This window comes from Apus apus, chromosome 2 (genome assembly GCF_020740795.1).
Source record: "Apus apus isolate bApuApu2 chromosome 2, bApuApu2.pri.cur, whole genome shotgun sequence".
NCBI lineage: Eukaryota > Metazoa > Chordata > Aves > Apodiformes > Apodidae > Apus > Apus apus.
In genome coordinates this window covers 24269809-24290088 of record NC_067283.1, presented here as the reverse complement: position 1 = coordinate 24290088, position 20280 = coordinate 24269809, and the positions used below count along the sequence as shown (strand labels likewise).

At 43.9% G+C, this 20280-nt stretch overlaps 1 protein-coding gene across 1 annotated transcript; it reads right to left on the bottom strand.

Annotated features, from left to right (window-relative positions):
* Positions 1-9634: 9634 nt before the first annotated feature.
* Positions 9635-13459, bottom strand: GATAD1 (GATA zinc finger domain containing 1). Its single transcript, XM_051612058.1, has 5 exons — positions 13181-13459; positions 12955-13080; positions 12377-12436; positions 10622-10805; positions 9635-9930 (listed from the first exon to the last, which is right to left on the bottom strand). The coding sequence occupies exons 1-5, from the start codon at positions 13370-13372 to the stop codon at positions 9740-9742; spliced, it is 753 nt and encodes a 250-aa protein (XP_051468018.1). The 5' UTR covers positions 13373-13459; the 3' UTR covers positions 9635-9739.
* Between the last annotated feature and the right edge of the window lie 6821 nt (positions 13460-20280).

The following is a 20280-nucleotide window of genomic DNA, read 5'->3' as shown; positions in this document are numbered from 1 at the left end:
TCCTTACACCCTCTTGTGCATTATTTATATGCACTCTGAGCCTTCCCCATTCCTGGGTGAACAGTCCCAGCTCTCACCCTCTCCTTGTATTGAAGATGCTTCACTTAATTGAGGCCTTTTGCTGGACTTGTTCCAGCATGGGTATGTCTTTCTTGTACTGGAGAGCCCAGAACACTGGGCCCCAGCACTCCAGAAGTGTCACACTAGTGCTGCACAGAGACCTGTGGTGTTCAACACTCATCGGATCTTGACAGGGAATGAAAAGTGAAACAGCAACAACAGCAAAAAATCCCTAATGAGTAAGCTTTCCAGGCCTGTAAAATCAAAGGTTGGTAATATAATACAGCAGAAGGCCTTCACAGGCATTGCTGACTGCACTTGGCAGATGACATTTATTGTAGGTAAAAGGAAAATAAAAATAATGTGGTAAGGTCCAATAATCATTACTCTTCAGTAGTGATCCCCCATGCAACACCAAGCTTGTTAAGACAAATTTAATTTTAAATTCTTGGAGAAGAAATAGAAAAGACTGCAGAAAGTATTCTGTCATTATAAAATAAATCTACGTTGTTCGTGTGGTGTGCTATTGAAGGTTACATGCATTTTAGGTCCCCTGGTATCAAAAAGGATACAGCAGAACCAGGAAAGTGATTCAGTCTACTGAGGAATCCTAAACACACACCTCTGAACTACAGGAGTGTTTAAGGAAGTAATGTGCTGAGTGCCTGGGTCTTAATGCCCTTTCCCCGAGGCATTAGAAGCTGGGATTTTGCCATTATTGGAGGTGGGCTACTACACAGAGTTTGGGTTTGCCCCAATACATCTGTTCTTAGGTTAATCTGAAACTCTGCTTCTGAGCACTGGGGAAAGAGGGAATGTAGAGATTTCGATCAGAAAACTGAAGGTTGCTGTGGATGACAGCACGGGTGCCAGCACCAGCAGAACAGCAGAGGAGCAGCAGGCACAGTCTGAGTTGATAACGATGGACTTGGCTCCCAGTCAGTCAGACCACGGAGCAGGACGAGCCGAGACGGTCAGTGCGCTGACAAGACCGTGGCGTCCTCAACAGAGGGCCCTGCACCTCACAAGAGGAGGATGGCAACAAGCTGGTATATCACACGTGCCATTCCTTTATGGCATTAATATGAGTGTGTAAAACCAAGAGATTTGTTAAACAGATTTTCCCAGATCTTGCACAGAATTTGTTACACTCCTTTTCTACAAGAGACACGGTTACTTGTATCTACCTGGAAGTACAGCAATGAATTGCTCAGAAATATTGTGGTCACCAAAACCTCAGGCATACTTGTCTGTTCCTTTTCTGACAGTCCCAACTTATTCAGGCTTAGCTACAGGTCTTTAGAACCAGGTTAAGCTTGACATGAAAGCCTACAGAGGAAGTATCACCATGAGAGTTCCTGTCATTATCCCACAGTATTTGTTTCTATTTATAGCTGTATATGAACATACTAAGTTTCAACATACCATTTCTACTTATCTCACCAAGGAAGCAATTAACCCAAAGTCAGGATCTGCAAGTTCTGCATGTAAGAAAGGGTTGCTTTCGGTTTTTTTTCAGCCAACAATAAATGCAGCATCTACTTCCATTTCCTCCAGTTTGTGATCAGCTCCTCATAAAGAAGACCATTGCCTAGCAGCAGGCTATTACTAAACAGTTTAGCAGGAAGAGTGAAAGACAAGTTACTAGGATCAGCACCATGAAAGACTATTGATCCTTCTGACACAAAAGGCTTGCTTTCTCACACACCACACAACCACCCTGCTTTTGGTTGTATGCAAAAGATGGACACAGGTACGTTTTTTCAATAAGCTTTACTACCTTTTGCTTTTAACTTTTGATGATGTTCTGTTGAAGGTCTAGTTAATTTTTAAATGCTTGTGCCATGACTCCTTTGAGCAGTCAGATGTTAAAGCTAGCTTACACGACCCGCATGGAACTGGTAAGTGCACCAGGATCACAGACAAAGGCCTCGTTTCTTGACAAATACTGAGAAAGCTTTCCCTTGGCCAGTCATTATGCTGCTGTCCGTGAAATCTTGTTTTGAAGTTAATAGTCACTAATTGTTTTCTGACATTCTGGCAGGTGAGAATTATGGGATAAAATCCAGGCGGCACAGAACTGTGATCGGCCCAATGGAAGAGTGTGAGTCAGCAAGATGCAGCTGCAAGAAGCACCCCGCCAAGAGGCTGAAGGGGGAAGATCTCCTGGGATTCTACCTTCGAATGCAGGATGCAAAAAGACACCACTGCTGTCGAAACAAGCAAAAGGACCTTTTCACTCTGCCATGTCCTCACTCACTGAGGAGAGGTAACCAGAGAATTTCATATGAGGATTCCTGTAATTTGGGAAATAGATGCTGTCGAGAAAGGCACAGCTGATTAACAGGACAGGATATCTTTGCTTTAATTCTTCATGGTCTACCTAAATCTAGGCTTGGGAGAGAAAAGGTTCCCAAATTCAGCTTACATATTTCAGGTTCATTGCCACAAGCAGCCTTACAGTGTGATTTTGTCCATAGGTGATTGTATCAGAGAGTGATCATTGATTGTGTAGGATACCAGCTACATTGAAAAGGATTATCAAAGTTTGACCTTCTAAAGTAAAAAATGTATGTTCCTAATGAGGTCTCCTAGAGAATGATTTGTGTAAAGAAACAAAATGCAGTCTGTTTTGAACCTGGATCAATTAGCAGAACCAGTGTACAGCAAGGCACGTTACATTGACAAAGGCAGAGGTGATGATGTTCAGAAAAGAAGTGGACCACAAGGGCCGTGAACACAGACTGCACAGGAGGGCAGCAGGAACTTCTGAAAGTAGCAAAAAACAAAAATCCCTAACAAAAATCTGATCTGCTTCCTGGGCAAAGAGGAACACTCCTGCTCTCTTTTCCTCCAGTGAAGGAGTTCAGAAACTTTTGAAGGAGCCCAAATTGCCATATGTATGCAAACAGACACCTGGGTTTACTGTTCTGAGTCAGCTGAAGGAGCCCAATGCCCAGCACAGTACAATCTTGTAAAAACAGCCTTTATAATTATCCTGTTTCATTAAACAGACATTGAAGTGCTCCGATGCTTCATCAAGATGCATGAACCACCTGGAGAAGTTGTCCATGAAGAAGCAGTTATTGTCACTGAAGAAACTTGTTACCAAAAATGAAGTTACCGAAGAAAAATCACCACACAGAAGCTGTAAGCCAAATGCAGGAATAGAGTCAGCCAGCAAGCAGATGTTCCACTAATGTTAGAATTGCTAACTAGAAGGGTTGAACCAATAAATTAATGTAATCCCCCTGAAGGAAGTGTGGCTGTGTGGGTGAAAGAGAACTGCCAAATACCAAATTCTGTTGTCGTGTTCTCCATGATCACAAGGTTCTGTGGTGGGGGCATATTAAAATAACTATTAACAACTAATAACTGTTCTTACAGTACTTCTGCTTGGGACATCACCTTCGTTTTTCCTAATTTTTGAGGGCTGTCCTCTGTTAGCTAAAAGAGGTACCAATTCTAGCTGTGTGAAAACAGACGAAAACTCTTTAATTTATTTGTCTGATCTTTCTAATTCAGTAACTGTAAAGAACAGTTGAAATTACGGCACATCTATTCGTGTTTTTTATCTCAGTTTTGCAGGGCCGCAAAGGCCTTTACTAGCCCTAGTGCACAATATATAACCAACTCCAATAGATGTGATCTTCGCTCCCTGTGTAACACTCACTCGAAGACACAGGACCCGAAGGCTCGGGCTGGATGCCCACGGCCAAGTCCCACCTGTCGGGACCAGCCCCCGGTTCCGTGTGCACCCAGGCTGTGCCAGGACCAAGGAGATGCCCGCCGTGTGGCGGGCACAGCAGCGCGCCGGGAACCCGCCCCGGGAACCCGCCCCGGGAACCCGCCCCCGCTTTGCGGGCTCGGGACAACCCGCCGCCGCCTGCACCGCCGCCTCCGCCCTCCCGCCCGCATCGGGGCTCGCTCGGCCCCGCCCGGCGCGGCCCCGCACGGGCTTCTTGTACCTCCAAACTACTTTTTAGGACAGAACTAAATAAAATAAAAAAAACAACCAACAACCAAAAGGGGGGAGGGAGGGGCGGAGACACACCCGCTCCTACCGGCTCAGCAGTGCCCGCCCTGCCCCGCCCGGGGTCTCTACAAGCGGATGGGAGCGGCGGAGGCGGAATCAAAGGGCAAGACAAGCAACACCCCAGGCCGAGGCCGGCAAACGGGCAGGCTGCCCCGCCAGCCCGTGGCCAGGCTGCCAGCCCGCCCCCCGCGCCCGCAGCTGCTCCCCCGCCTCCCCCAGGCCCCGCCGCCTGCCCCGCTGCCCGCGCCGGGGTCCCCGCACAGAGCCCGCCGGGCGCGGGGCGCGCGCCACCTGCCGGCCGGAGGTGGAAGCGGCGGCAGCTTGTCCTGGAACGACCCGCGCCCGCGCGGTCTGAGGTGCCCGCAGGGATGTGGCTGCTGCCCGAGGAGGAGCGGCGTGGCTGGCAGGCACGTCCGTGCAGTGAGCCACGGCCCCGGGCGGAGAGGAACAGCAGCGCGCCCGCCCCCGCCGCGCTCCCCGGGACCGCAGCCCCGGGACCCGCAGCCCCGGGACCCGCAGCCCCGGGACCCGCAGCCCCGCCGCTGCCGGGCGGCCGCTGGTCCGCTACGAGGTCAGGTGACCCGCGTGGACCAATCACGGCGCTCCTGCCGTGCCGCGCAGTATAAAAGGGCTCCTCAGAGCGCCCCCTGGTGCCCAGCCCGGCTGCTGCCTGCCCGGGGCTGAGCCTGCCCTGCCTCCCTGGGCGGCTCCTGCTCCTGCTCCTGCTCCTGCTCCTGCTCCTGCTCCTGCTCCTGCTCCTGCTCCTGCTCCTGCTCCTGCTCCTGCTCCTGCTCCTGCTCCCTGCACTGGAGAAGAACACTGTGCACTGAGACAGGCTGCATTTCCCTACTTCCTCCCCAAGTAGGCACCACCTATTCACCACCTTCATTGTTATTAAGGACAGTCTCGGCACTTGTGAAATCTGAATGCTTTGCTTTGAGCAATTAAAACTGTTACTTGTTACTTCCTTTATTCAGTTGAGGTATCAGTCTCTAAACATGCTTTGTTTCTTTTTTTTTTACTGGAATGAGTTTTGCAATTACTATCCTGTGTACAGTCACCAAGCAAATCACTTCAAGGAGTGCTTCTTGCACCTTAACAGAGGTGGGTACATTGCTTAAGTCAATGATTTTTCCTTTTCAAGCTCTTCTATTTCTCTATAGATACAGAAATGAAAATACCCTTCAGTCAAAAAGTAGTTTTAAGAAAACAATGTCTGCATTATTTCTGTCTGGAAACTTTTTCCTGTTCTGCAAGACATATTCTTGGATAATACTGATTTCCTATGACTACAAAAAGGATATTTTCTTCCTGCAGGCAAATGGAACCCTCGGCATGTTCTATACATTGCTCGGTATATTACATATGCTCTGTGTATTTTGGCTCTTAGCTACCCACATTCCATGTTTAGAACTAAATTGCTTAACAAAAACACCTGCTGGCTGGTCACAAAGCCTGTCCCCATGGCACCCTGTGATATTCCTTCTGCTGTTGAGTCCATTTTGTGCACCTTGCCATTCATTTTCCTAACTTGAGAAATGTTCAGGGATGTTGCTCTTGGGGATCCCATTCTTTCAGCTATGTTCTTCAGAAGCTGTCTGGAGAGTCAGCCATTCTTCCCATGTTACTGCTTGATGTTCTGGACACAAAAAAAAACAGGACAGTGCAATTGTTGAAATAACTATAAAACAGACATTGCTTGTGGGTCACTCTCTTTAGGTACTACCATCAGAATCCTTGCCCTTCTGGATTCTTTTTTAGCACTTCCCAATATAATGAAAAACTAAAATAAAATACTTGGTGTTTACTAAGGGAGGCTGTTCATGGTTCTGTAAAAAAAAAAGTCTCTTATAGGGAGCAGCTGGAAGTATAATACTTGGCATTATTTTAGATTAAATATTTTAAGCATTTTTCTTTCACTGGTTTACATTCTGCTTGAGCACTTTGAGTTAACAGGTTGCCTCTGATGCCTTAGTTCCCACAATGCAGTGACAATAATGCCAGCTGGAGGAATAACTGCATTTGAAAGCCTAACTGTTTTTATTTGCCCTTAAGACAAAAGTAAATATTATTAATAGATTATGTAACAGCAAATAATCCAAGAGGCCATGATTTTAATGACAGTTTATATTTATTATAAAGTTACTAAATTTCTGCTAGTTTTGTTTTCATTTCCAAAACTAGCAATGCACTCTGTAATAAAAGTGAAGTAAAATTGAGCAGTCTGTGCTGGAATCAGTTGAACTACTAGAACTGATCCTGCTCTCCCAAAAATCTCTGTCCTAGCTTCATTCTTCTCTCCACATTTGCCATACTAAGGATGAGAGAAATCAAAACACAAATGGAATGTATTGTATTTCAAAACACATTTTCCTCATTAACACGTTACCACTTACCTGGTCATTCCCTAGAGCCTCTCTTGGAAACATTAGGGAGTGTCAACAGGAAAGCAGATGCAGCAGCTGGAAGTCAGTTTAAGAAGTTAACAAAAACAGAATTAGAAATCAATTAAGTATGTTTTATGGAATTACTCAGCTTATTAGCAGACCAGGAAAAGGAGCAAAAGCTTAACCGAGATGCAGTAATTTCAGGTTTTATTTTCATTCATGTCCCTGATGTTAGTTTATTAATGACCATCCCTAACCCCTTGAGGGTTCAAAATGTGTTGGATGACTGCAGCTGAAGTCAGTCTCACTGTGCTTGGTGTCCTGAGAAAACCCTGACAAGCGTGACCACATCAACCACAGGCAGCTGATTATCCGGGCAGTTGTGTGTCCTTGCACAACCACACAGGTGGGTTATTTCCTGTGCACTTAGGAGATACATGACCTGTGTAAGCCGCTACTGCACAGTGCCTGTAACTGCTCTGTCTGCCTGGGCTGGCAGCTCCCTATCACACTGCAGCATAAAATAAATACATTTAAATGCACAGCTTTTTTTCTGTATTAGGGAGTCCAGCAAAAATTTTCAGAATACAAGCTCTATGTTTAATTAGTTGGCAAGTTGTTTTTGTGGTTTTTTTCTGTGTGATTTTTTTTTTTCCTATTTCATTCCCTAATGAATGGCAAGACAGCTAAAATGGTATTTAAAGTTCTGTGGGTTGTCTCATAATAAAAACCTGCATCTTTCCAAACCAAATAATAATCACAGTTAGATAAGTAACAGAAATGAAGCAGATTGACATTTGGTTTAGATTACCTACTACATCATCTGATGTTTTTTGTTGTCCAGTTTTTGCCGTTCTTTTTTTTCTAAAAGCTAATCAGAACACACCTTTCTTAAATTCAGTGCTGCTGGTGATCCAAATGCAGTGAGGGATGACATTTTTATTTGATTCTGGCTTCCATTTCATGGCTGCTTTTTCTTATAGAAAGTTCCAGGTTATCTATCCTCTGCCTGGAGCTCTGCCCTTTGCTACTGTTAAGTAAAACATTTATACAGCATAGTGTTTTTTGTAAGAGTAAGATGTTATCTTTCTCCAAACTCTTCTTTTGCTCAAGTTTTCAAACTAGGTGTCTATTGCAAGTCTGCAGTTAGCCTCCACTCTCAGCATGACCTGCTGTTTGACACAGGAGGGTGCTGAAACTTGCTGAGACCTGCAACAAACTTCAAATCATAAAACATACATTGGTATTTCTCTGAATCGTCCCTTTTACATTAACATTTTTTGACAAAGAAGGCAACTGGCAAGTTAAGTACTTTTAATTTGGTGTGAACTGTAGAAACTCAAAAAAGCAAAACTAAATCTAAACAATTTTCTTCCCTCTTCCTACAATGATTTGACAAGGAAAGCAGCTGAGCTTAAAAGTCAGCCCACAGAAGAGCAAAGCTCCATGGGTAGCTCCCAGGTAGCACAGGGACTTTGCAGTGATCCCAAGTGAAAACCTTGTGGACTGAGGAGAAAGGAGGGAAAACACTTGAGTGGAGGGACTAACTCTGGTTACTGTAAATACCTTTCAAGTGTTGTTATTTTTACTTTCTTGTGGTTGTTAATTTAATAAAGATAAATCTGCAAAAAAGAAACACAGATTAAATGAAAGAGAGGCCAGGAGAGATGTCACCTTGGGATCAATAACTGCAAGACATTGAACGTGGGCACAAATCTCATGTATGCAGCAACTTCAGTTACATAAGGCTTAACTCTGTATTAGCAGTTTACTGCTAATTTCTGAGCATTCTCAACTATTGTCAGTATCCTTTAAGTTTAACACCTCCTCCCCTCAGGTTTACTGTTCTTGTATTTGAAGAGGGCATAACTGAGGCTGTGGACTAAAACGGATCTGGTTCCTGCTGTCACCGGTCCCAGTGCAGTGCTAGTTGTCAATACCTGACAATTTCAAAATACATTTACTCTTAAAGCTTTTAATGAAGTTAAAATAACAGCCTACTGCAACTTTTATAGACTTTTCTACAATATACTGAAGTTGACTTGGGGCTTCTGGGTGCTATATTCACACGTGTCCAATAGAAAAAAAAAAAAGGCTGAAAAGATCTGTACATATAAATTTAAGGCCATTTCCAGCTCATCCTTCATAGGCAGCAGGAACCACGAACCCCAAGGAATTCAGGCCATACAAGCATATCTCACAGTGTTTGGAGCTGACTGGCCTGTAAAAAGTTCAGTGCAGAAAACCTTAACGTTGGCATTTTACTATGTGGCATTTTTTCAAATTCTGCTATTTAAATATTTTCAATGGTATAATGAGAAACTGCCAAAATAGAAAAACTAGTCTTTATTTCCTTTATAATTTTTTTTTTTTCATTTGAACTGCTTGAGGGGGTCTTTCTTACCATCATTAATTGCAAGGACTGAAAAAAACAACTTAAGTCAATTTTAAGAGACCAAGGTAATACACACACAAATAGTAAAAATGTGAAACTTGAATCATACATCAGTGTTGCTTGCTCAGGAAAAAAAAAACCAAACATTTCTGCCATGAGGATGGCAGGATGGCAAAGCCAAGCAACACTGATTTTTAAATCTGCATTCAGCTTTCCAATAAATGTATCCCCTTATATAAGCAAAGTTTAGCAGAAAGCAACAAACATAGGCCGATGTTTTGGTTTCAGCTGAAGAAAATTCCCTTAAAAGGTGACTGTTAAATACAGTGCTGCCTTGCAGATGCAGGTTTTAGTCAGAAGAAGAGAAATTTATGTAGATCAGTCCTCTCCAGTGTAATAGAAAACTGTTAACTGCATCACTGCCCAAGTTTAGTGCTTGTTTGAAACTAGTCTTCAATTATTTAAGAAGAAAAAGCCCTGCGGTCACAGGTAACTAAATTAAACAAGTATATAAAGTGCTGGATGATAAAGAGGATGTCTTTTTACTCCTTTTCTGGAAAGTACGAACACTAAAGGTAACTTTCAGAAGTCACTTATTTGCTCACCGAGGTTGAAGATGACTTGAAACTTGTGGCTTTGTCCCAAAATGAGCAAAAATGTCTAAAGAACGGGACACAGAAATGACGCATCAAATGGAAAGGAAGCTTCCACTTTGAAGATCTGCTATAATTGAAAATAAATAAATACCATAATCCATAAAGTAAAATGAACATTTTATAGTTTTTTTTAAACTTCTTGCATGGTGTTCACAGACCTGAGAACACACCCAAAATATCTTGTCCAAAGTTTTTCTTAAAAAAATTATAAATTATTGGTAACAGTTTCTTTAATGGAGATTGCAGGAGTAGGTCCCACATGAGTCCATATATAGCCCTTCTCTGGTCTTGTAGGTACAGTAGGGAAGGGAGATGATCGGGACTTGAAATATTCCGAAGGTGCGTGACAAACAAATTCTAAATATTCCATTTTTCTTGGGAGATCTTCTTCTGGTCCTAGGAAAAAGAAAAGAAATACTGTTCAAAGACAAAATTGAAAGGCATAAAGTTACAGTACCCAGGACTTAAAAATAAGCAATGACAGCCAGTGTCCCATAGGGAATGTGTGTTTTAAATCAGCGACTTCTCTGGCAAATCAGGCTCAAATAGTTGGCAAAAAATCTCCACCTTGACTTCCCCCCCCCAGTTTGAACCACTCAGTTGTTTGAGTGAAGTACTTTAGAAAATATATTTTAAAGAGATACTATTTGCAGCATGGCTGTCAAGAGGACTTTTCAGAATCATTAATGATTTTATAATCAGTGGCAGAACACTATGCCAGTGCTTGCACACTATGTATTTTATGTACCCAAGATGAAGATCAGCTAATTCAGGTAACTTTAAAAGAAACAGCTTGGACTGGTGTATCAGGTTTATACTGCAATAACTTTGATTCTATCTATTAAGTAATAATTTGATCTTTTAAGTTGCAAGACCATAATTGTGCCCATGAGCACAAATACTAAGATATTTATACTTGACTGCATCAAGCTTATTGAAGTAAACGAGATGCTTACAAGATTAGGGTTTAAAATGTGGAAATTGCATTAATGATCTTAACAAGCCAAGAAGTTAATTTAAAATACACAACCCTACATTAGTCTAGGCACATATAAGTAGCTGTATAAAATGAAGGCATAGAGATTACCTATGATATAGGATGCTGGGTCAAAGCAATCTTTGGGGCTGGCCTGCGTAGGGATGAGCCAGGTTAGTGCAGCACTCTTTTCACAGTATTGGTCCTGAATAAACCCGCGGATCTGAGCATAGTACGTCTTCCCATCCTGCTCATCGATCACGGAAACAACATCTCCAATTTGATAGTATACACCCTAGAAGACATACAAGTGATAATTAACAATCTGACTTTAGAAGCTTCACTTGCTGATTCTGACTCGTATCTTAAGTATCAGCACCTTAAATTACCTCAAATTACCCCAATCTTGAAAGACAGCCTTAATTCAGCCACATGCAAAAGACCAGCAGGGTACAACAGAGCGCTGTCTCAGGTGAGCAGCCATCAGCACTGCTTGTGCACAGCCACCTGATGTCTAGCAGCCTGAGTTCAGTCCCAGAACTGCTAAACAGGCAATTTCACATGGTCCCTGTCCACCAAATGTCTCAGAAACAACCTGGCTTCATCTGTCTTCAAAGACACAGCTCTCTCAGCTGCTCCACATCCTCTCCCAGGACTGCCACACCTCCTGTCTGCAGAGAGGTGACAGTCCCAATCTGTAGGAAGTCGGAGGGTGCGACACTACCCTTTAGAAAGAGTTAATTTTAGTAATTTCCCTGTCTGTGCAGGGAAAGCAGCTTTCTGTCTATGAAGAAGTTCACTCATCTGAGTGCAAAGGAGGTCCAAAACACAGATCCACCTTCCAGGGTGCTCTGCAACGTGAGGCTGGCAAGCAAAGGCAACTCACGCCCTGTTACCGCTGCACTGTGCAGGGTCTGCGCTGTCAGTATCAGCCTGCGAAGCTTCACCCAGGAGGGTTTTGTTTTTAAAAAAGACAAAAAGAACATAAAAAACCCAACCAATACCCTTCTCACCAACGCAGCCAAGTATGAAAACAGAAATATTTTGCATAGAGATCAGGTTAAAGAAAACTTTTTACGTAATTCTTAGGAATTTCTGAAAAAAAAAACTTAAGCAAGAAAAGACATTAACCCTTCTCTGAACTAGACAACAGCAATGGATGTCAGACATGAAGCATTAGGTCTCTACAGAGCATACAGAAACTCAGTCTACCACTTCTCTGGCTGTGCAGTCTCCCAGTGGCTATCCTGACCTTTTCTTAAAGGGAAAAAGACATATCAAGTGGTTTGTAGTACCAGGAAACAAAGGCAAATTTCAGAACTTTAAAAGACTAACACCTTGGCATAAAAGTGCTCTCAAGCATGACTGCAAGAAGGCAGCTTCTGCTTTTGTTGCTATAGACAACAGATCTCATTCCCAGGGTGTCTGAGAACACTCCTCTGAAACAGGAGCCAGGTTAGACGTTAGAGCAACACAACCCATCCCCTCTACCAGCAATATTCTCTGCATATAAGGTAAGAAACATCACACACATTTAAATAATCAACTATAGTAACTTTTACTTGACCTCTGCATGGTCAAAGTTAAAAGTTTAAAAACCTCAATTGCACTAACTACCAAGGAAACGAGATGCGTCTTTTTCTTGGAAGAAAAAAGATGGTACAGTGAGAACTCTGTAAACTACTGTGGTAATCTGCCTTGCAGGACTTAACAGCAATAACACAGAGCAAAATGCTACACAGCTTCTAGGCAAGGGAGAACAGTGAACAGACACAACCCCACTGCTTTTACCGCCTGTGGCGATTTCTGAAATTGGAAACAGAAACAGCAGGATCTTTTTCGCAAACAGATTTGCATAAACCATACCTTATAAAAGATTGATTCTGCTGTAATTATAGTGGATACAGACTCAGGAGCCTTGATGGGCTATGGAAAGAACACAGAAATGGGAGATCAGAAGAGTCAAACCACCCATATATTACAAAGCCAGGTTTTTGTTGTGTGTTTTTTTTCCTTTTAGACAACACAGTGATACATTATCTTTTTAGAATATTGGTAAAGACAAGAAATCGAGTGCAAACAATTCAAACGTTTGCAGCTTAAGTTTGAAAACAATAAAGTTGATCTTTTCATTCTGAGGGTTTCAAGCGAAGCGAGTACTAAATTGAGATGCCTGGTTTCTATGCAGACAAAGCTCCTTCCCTCCAGAAAGGAGCCTGAAGGGCGGGACGCCGCCCGCAGCGGTGAACCACGCAGGCAGGCGTGCCCATACTGCTGGGGAATAAACTCTGGCATCGGCCACCACCGCTTCCCACCCGGGTTTCGGGCTTATTTTGCGACAGAAGCTGCCAAGCTCCGCGCCGGGGGGAGGCGTCTCCCCAGGGCCCGGGCTGCGGGTCTCCCCGCCCCAGGGCCCCGCCGCCCGCAGCCACGCAGCACCTTACGTTTTTTAGCTTAAAGATGTGCCTCCTCCCCTTGCCCTTCGTGGAAACCTTCTTCTCGGCGGCGGGCGCCGACTTGTACTTGGTGTTCCTCAGCCGCGCCGACCGCCGGTGGATCTCCTGCTTGCTCTGCGGGAGGAGGGAAGGGCCGGATGAACAGCCCGGGCAGGAGGGCACGGCCCGCCCGCCCCGCCGGGCGCAGCGCGGCGCTCGGCCCCGCCGGCCTCACCTGCTTCCCGCCGCCGCCGCCGCCGTTGCTGTGCTGGGCGGCCGCCGAGCTGCTGGCGAAGGCGGCGGGCCCGGGCGGCGCGGAGCGGGCCGTGCAGTTGTTGCACAGGATCTCGCCCTGCCCGCCCTTCTTCCACATGGAGGAGGAGGTGCTGCGGCACACGCTGCAGGTGGGCTTCAGCCCCAGCGGCATCCTGCGGCCGGCGGCGGGGCCCGCGGCCCCGGGCAGCGAGACGCGGCGAGCGCGGCGCCAGCCCCGGCCCCGGCGCCGGCCCCTTCCCGCCGGCGGCGGATGTCGCTGCGGCGGGGCGGGGAGCGGGGAGCGGGGAGCGGGGCCCGGCCCTGCCCTCTGCTGGCTGCCGGGCGGCCCGCGGGGCTGGGCCCGGCGGGGGCTGGAGGCCGCGGCCCGGCCCTGCCGGCCGGTCGGGGGCCTCTGCTTGCCGGGGAGGTTTTGGGGGCAGAACGGGGCTCCACGGGTCTGCGTCCCGGCAGCGTTAAGGCCGTTTCCCTCAGAAATGGCAGCGTTGGCCTTCAGTCCCCCCAGCGGAGCCCCTGTCCCGGGCAGGGCCCATCTCCCGCCTCGGCGAAGATGGTGACGGGGACATCGGCGGCCGAGCCAGCCCGGCGGGAGCCAGAGGCGGGCGGGGCAGGCCCGGTGGCTGCAGCGAAGCACAGAAGCTGCCTCTGGGATCTGCTCCGTTCCCGTTTTGCAGGGACTGGATGCCGGGCTCGCATCTGAAGATGGCCCCGACCCGTCCGTACGGATGTTAGCCTAGGCTGATGCTAGGAAAGAAGGGCCCACTCACACAGATTTCCAGCCTCCTAGTTTCCATACTTCGCTGTCATCCTCGATCTTTAGGTTTTATTTAAACCTTTGGTGCAAATTAGGTTGTTTTGTCTTGTTCTCAATGGACACAAAGAACAGATAATTTTCTTTAATAAGATTTTTAACGCAGAGGAAAATGATCCTGCTAAAACAGAGGCCATTTCATTCAATGGTGTTATGGTAACAACTACAGAATCGATAGGCATAATTTGCAGAGATCTGTTTGCAGATGCTCCACTCCCACGCGGCGGCTGGAGGGCACAGTTCTCAGTTGCTGCTGTCCTTGTGACTTGCCTGGGTTGGTCACGTTGGCACAGAAATGGAGCAGAAATGAGTGATCGTGCCCATTTCTGCCCAGGTAAGTACCTAATAGTTTATGAGGGGTTTTATTCTGTGAATTTGATAAGATACTGTGTTAATGGGTAACAAGCATATTTGGAAATAGTTGTGTTTTTTCAACTCCACTTTTACAGTAGCCTTTTTGCCATTTTCCACACTCCCAGCTTCTTCCCTTTTGGTGTTTCCAAAGCAATCCTGCAGAGTCATCTTCTTCTGCCACAAATGTAGGATGCATCTGTTTTACACATATCTGTATATTCTAGTTAAATATGCTACTGTATATTGTTCTGATAACTTATCCACCGCGTTTTTTTGTTCTGCTTTTAAACAATAATTCAATGCTCAAGCTTTATAAAACCTAACCTGAGGAGGTAAGTTAATTCAGTGGGTTTAATTGTTTAATGTTGGCAGAAAATAATTTTAATTCAGTATTTCTTGACAAAGCATGGCTTATTAAATAACTCATTTCAATGGAACCTTGGTAAATGACACCTTGGGATTACAGGGCTCTTAGTATGATTATTCTGTTGGCATCGTGAAAGGTCATTAAAGTTACCATGATGGAGAGGCAAGGATGGCTGTTAGTGCTGCCTGATCTCTCCCTACCTAGCCTGAAAGATAACAGAGAGTGGTTAGGATATTTTGTCAAAAAATTTGAAACAGCATGTCTTTCATTTTAGTTATGCCCAATACAATTAGCATGTGTTAACTTTTTTGTTAGTTGATACTTGACTCTTTATGGAGGCAATAGCTGAAATACCCTGATCTGAGAGCTGTTGAATACCTGGTAGTTATGGGTAGCAGGGGATGGGGGCTCAGGACTTCTCAGACTTCAGGCTCAGGACTTCTGTAGGTTCCTCTCCAGAGGATCCTAAGTTTGACCATGTCGATCGTGAGTTTTGAGCATCTTCTACAGTCTCCTGATTCTCCTTGATAGAGCTAGACTCTCTGAAGATGAAGGGGGTTGAAGGGCGACTACTGGACTGTAGCCTGACTGAAACTGGAAAAGCCAGATTTTTGCTGAGGGATTCTTAATGGTGTAAACTCAGCTAAAGCTGGGGAATACATCTGTTTTCTTTCAATTAATGCATATTTCCACTTTATTTTATTTTAGCCTCAATAAAAGGAAGGGGCACTCATGGCTAACCTCTTCAGAGCCATCAGAACACATCCCTGCTCTGAGCGACCTCAAATGTAAATAGGACAAAGAACTGGAGAAAACAACATGTTGGCTCCTGTGTGAATGTTAGTGACACACTGTCAGTGTGGAATTGTTTCTTCTTGGGAGCTTTCAGGCAAGGTGTTGGTTGTTTATGGAAGTGATACACATCCACGTGCTCTGTGCATCTCCTGCTTAAGCAGCTGAATTGTTCTGCAGTGGAGTTAACTGCATTGCCTCCTCTTAGCTCCTACTGCTATCCTACAGTCTGTTGGCTCACATCTGAAGTGTCCTTTATTCTAATTTCCTGTCTCCCTGGTTCCACAGGCAGCTGCAGAGGATGCACCTGGAGTTTTTCTCCAGAAATATTTGTGCTGTAAATGCATGTAATTTGGTATGAATCTGACTCATGCACTGTACATTTCCACATGGTCCTGTAATGAGGTTCTGCACTTACTAGGTCTCCTGTGAGAAAAGCAGGCTTTATTCTATTAATTCCCATAGCTAAAACCGATGCTATTTTTGAAACATATTGCATAATTTTTATTTATACAAGTAGCAAGCGTCTATCTTTGCAACTTCTGAGTCTTAATTACTGATTTAAGTGTGTGGTAGAACCAAGAACTAACCCCAGATTTTGTGAGGTCTTTGGTTTTTGCCTCATGTGAAGTGGTATGGGCAAGCAATGGCTGAGATACATACCATAACCACAAGTACTTGGTTCTTTTAAAGCATATTAAAGCTGTCTCTCAAATTACTTCAATCCTACTCTGAAATGCTTCTGTGATACAAAACAGCAAAAATAACACCTTTTAACAAAAGGCAGTATTTCTGCACTTGACATGTTGTGTCAATTCATCCTCTCAGGACTTATTTGTAACATTTGACAGTTTTTCACTTATTGTATCTTCTCGCAAATTAAGGTCTTGTAATACAGGCTTCCTGCTTAACAGGTTATCTTTACCGGTTACCGTTTCTGCTTTGTTTGAGGCAGTTCTTAAGGATCTAATGCTTAGAGCAGTTTTTAACATTAGTCTTTGAACAGAATTTGAATTAGTTGTTCCAGCTAAACTGCGTGCCACTAGAAATGCTTTTGGCTTGTGTTTTAGCCTTTATGATGCTGTTGCAATACGTAGCTCCTTGGGCACAACCTCACTTGTGACTTTGGGATTTAACATCTTTGAAAAATCTTTGTTGGAGACACGGACAGTGGGATTTAGTGCACCCTCAGCAAGTTTATTGACGACACAAAGCTTAGTGTTGTGATTAACACAATGGAGGGAAGGGATGCCATTCAGAGGGACCGTGACAGACTTGAGATGTCGGCCCAGGCCAACCTCATGAAGTTCAATAAGGTGAAGTGCAAGGTCCTCCACTTGGGTTGGGGCAATCCCAAGCACAAATACAGGCTGGGCAGAGAATGGACTGAGAACAGCCCGGAGCAGAAGGGCCTGGGGGCGTTGGTTGATTAAAAGCTCAACATGGGCTGGCAATGCATGCTTGCAGCCCAGAAAGCCAACCATGTCCTGGGTTGCATCGAAAGAAATGAGGCCAGCAGGTCAAGGGAGGTGATTCTGCCCCTTTGCTCTGCACTCACAAGACTCCACCTGGAGTACTGTGTCCAGTTCTGTAGTCCCCAACACAGGAAAGACATGGAGCTGTTGGAGCAAGTCCAGAGGAGGGCCACAAAGATGATCAGAGGACTGTAGAACCTACAAAGACAGGCTGAGAGAGTTGGGGTTGTTCAGCCTGGAGAAGAGAAGGCCCCAGAGAGACATTATACTGGCCTTCCAGTAGCTGAAGGGCCTACAGGAAAGCTGGGGAGCGACTTTTTACAAGGGCTTTTAGTCAGAGGATGAGTGGTAATGGCTTTAAACTTGAAGAGGGGAGGCTTAGGTTAGACATAAGGAGGAAATTCTTTAGTGTGAGGGTGGTGAGACAATGGCACAGGTTGCCCAGGGAAGCTGTGGAAGCCCCATCCCTGGAGGTGTTCAAGGCCAGGCTGGATGGGGCTTTGAGCAACCTGGTCTAGTGGGAGGTGTCCCTGCCCATGTGGGGGTGTTGGAATTAGATGATCTTTAAGGTCGCTTCCAACCCCAAACCACTTAATGATTCTATTATTCTATGATTATTTCTCTTCGCATTAGTGACAAATGTACTGATTTTAACTGTGACTAGAGAAGTTCACTTCCTTTATATAAGTTTGTTGTTACAGAATGTTTTCCTGTCTCCATTATAAGCCAGTATGACAGATGCAAGTCAACACTGACTCCTAAAGGCACAAACATTCCCTCTGCACATATAAATCACCTTGTTAATCACACAGGCTTTATTTTGTTAGTAAAAATATATAAAAGAGATCTGCCAGTTTTGTAAGATTTCATACTAAGTGCAAACCAACCTTGGTTATTTACCATTGCCAGTTTATTACTGGTTTACACTTAGATTTCAAAAACATGAATAAACATTATAACCACCATAAAGGTCTACACCCTAATGTTTCTTTCTGTGCCATGTATGTTGTGCTCACTTTGTACAAGTAAAGTGAATGTGTTTTTCACTTAGACCACAAAAGAGTTTACCAATTTCTTCTGCCTTCCGGAACAGAATTAAACTCAAATAATGGAGAATGGAGTTGGATGGCTGAATTACAGCCAAGGAGAATCCAGACTGCTGTGCTGGATAACACTGTCTGTATATGCTGCAAAAAAACAGAACTGGAATTTTAAGTGGGTGCCTGTTGCTGTATTATACACAGACACATGACAGTCAGAAGGAGGGCCTCAGACATGATGCCTGAACTGAAAATAAAGACTACCAATTTCAAAGTAAGATTTTTATTTTTTTTCTTATTGCAGAATGTAAACATTTCTCTATAATACATACAAACTCTAGTATTCCTGGCAGCTGCATTAGTGAATCTTGGCCAGCTAATTAATATGACATTGCTGTTTGCATCCCTAAAGGTGATAATGCTGGCTACATTGACTGCCATGCTAAAAAATGTGGACAGCAAGACTGACTGTGGCATTTGCAGAGTAAAAATACTAGTGCCTGAGCAAGACCTTTTTTCCAAATATATTATTGTAAATAAAATTGATCTGATAATTAGAGCAGAAGGTTCAGTGGCCAAAATAGAACTGATGAGTAACTTGAATAATGTTCACTGTTGCTCACAGAAAAACACCTAGGTTCATAAACTGATAAATACCCCTTAAAACCTGTTATGTAAAGGTAAATAATTCTTTGGTAGAGACCAAATCTATGTAAAAACCCTCAAGACAAAATCCTCCATCTTTTTTTCAGTATCATGTGGTGGGCCTGACATGTATGAAAACAGCACTATTATATATTTGCAATACGGAACATCTCTCTCGATATATGAAATATTTTCTTGCTTATATTCCATTTATTTGGATATTCATGCAAATGACCAAAAAAGAAAAAACACATGCAAAACAGCTTCTCAAGTTTGTATTTCACTGCAGAAAGGATTTCTGTGAAGATCAAGACCTGCATAATTTTAAAATAACACCATCCTGTTAACAATTTTTTTTTTTGTGAAATACAACCATAAGTATCTATGAAGAGTTAAGGAAAAAAGGGATAGGAAACATTTTTTCTTTAATTCATTATTCTATTTTTAGAGATTTTAATGAACTACTGAAATTGGTTTATGTTTATATATTTGGAGAACAGTATAAATTCTACACTAGCCTATTTTTTAAGTGGAATGAAAGCATATTCTTGCATAAATACACGGCTTCATTCATTTATTTACTCTCATACAAAGACTGGCAGCAAACAAAGCTTTATGGAGTATTTACACAGGATCCATTTCCTCCTTTTGATGCCCATCTAGTGCTTTAGTCCTTAGTTAAAAGGATGAGATGGTGAAAATTACACTAAGTTTTGAATCATCACTGACTTTTCTACATCTTTCAAGTTTCCAAATCTGGCTGATCTACAGAAGAGGACAATAATCAGTAGACTGTCTAATTCTGAGTAGACTGTCTAAACAATTTTTTAGTTAAGAAACTAGCTATCATTATATCCATGTTTGGCTTCCATTCTTACCAGGCTCTGTGAGTATTACAGTGGGAGACTCTGGGTGTGCTGGGAGAGGGGAAGAGAAGGAGGAGAAGGTAATAGTGACAGTGGCCTTGATCAACAGATCTCTGAAACTGGGCTGTGGGGTGTAAAATGTAGTAAAACTCTGCACTCGGTAACTGCAGCATATGCAGTGAAGCCACAGCAGCAGGTGATGATGGCAAGTGCCTTGCAGTGACTAATCCAACCATCTACATTAGATTCCAGCATCTTCACATGCTTGCTGGAGGAAGCTAATTAAATTACTGTAACAACAAACAGAATAGTTTAGTGCCTCTTATCATAATGGAGGCAGTCTGAAATTTCCTGGTAACAATGGAGACTGGATATTAAGTGGCACTTAAGTAACACTAATTAGCAGGATCTTCCTAAAACATTACTCCCCCCCACTCTCTTTAGCACCACTATTTGTAATGACAAGGCATTAATCTTTCCAAAAAACAAGGGCACAATATGGGTGTAGCAATTAAAACAAAATGGTCTATTTTAGATTTTGTTCTCAAAGCTTAATGAATATAGGTACCTTATATTTACAAATCAAAACATTCAACTTACGATAAGGGTCCCCAGCCAATCTGGCACAGGACTGAACAGATCCTAAAACTGTCTGTCGTCAGTCTTAACAATCTGCTACTGTAAGTCTAAGATGTAATGAGACAGAACGGAA

Bases quoted from the DNA above. Each gene is read 5' to 3' on its own strand.
- GATAD1 (XM_051612058.1), bottom strand. From the start codon at position 13,372: ATGCCGCTGGGGCTGAAGCCCACCTGCAGCGTGTGCCGCAGCACCTCC. The intron at 10,806-12,376 runs GTATGGTTTATG...TATGTCTTCTAG, and splicing joins CAGAATCAATCTTTTATAAG to GGTGTATACTATCAAATTGG. The intron at 9,931-10,621 runs GTAATCTCTATG...TCTTTTTCCTAG, and splicing joins CCCAGCATCCTATATCATAG to GACCAGAAGAAGATCTCCCA.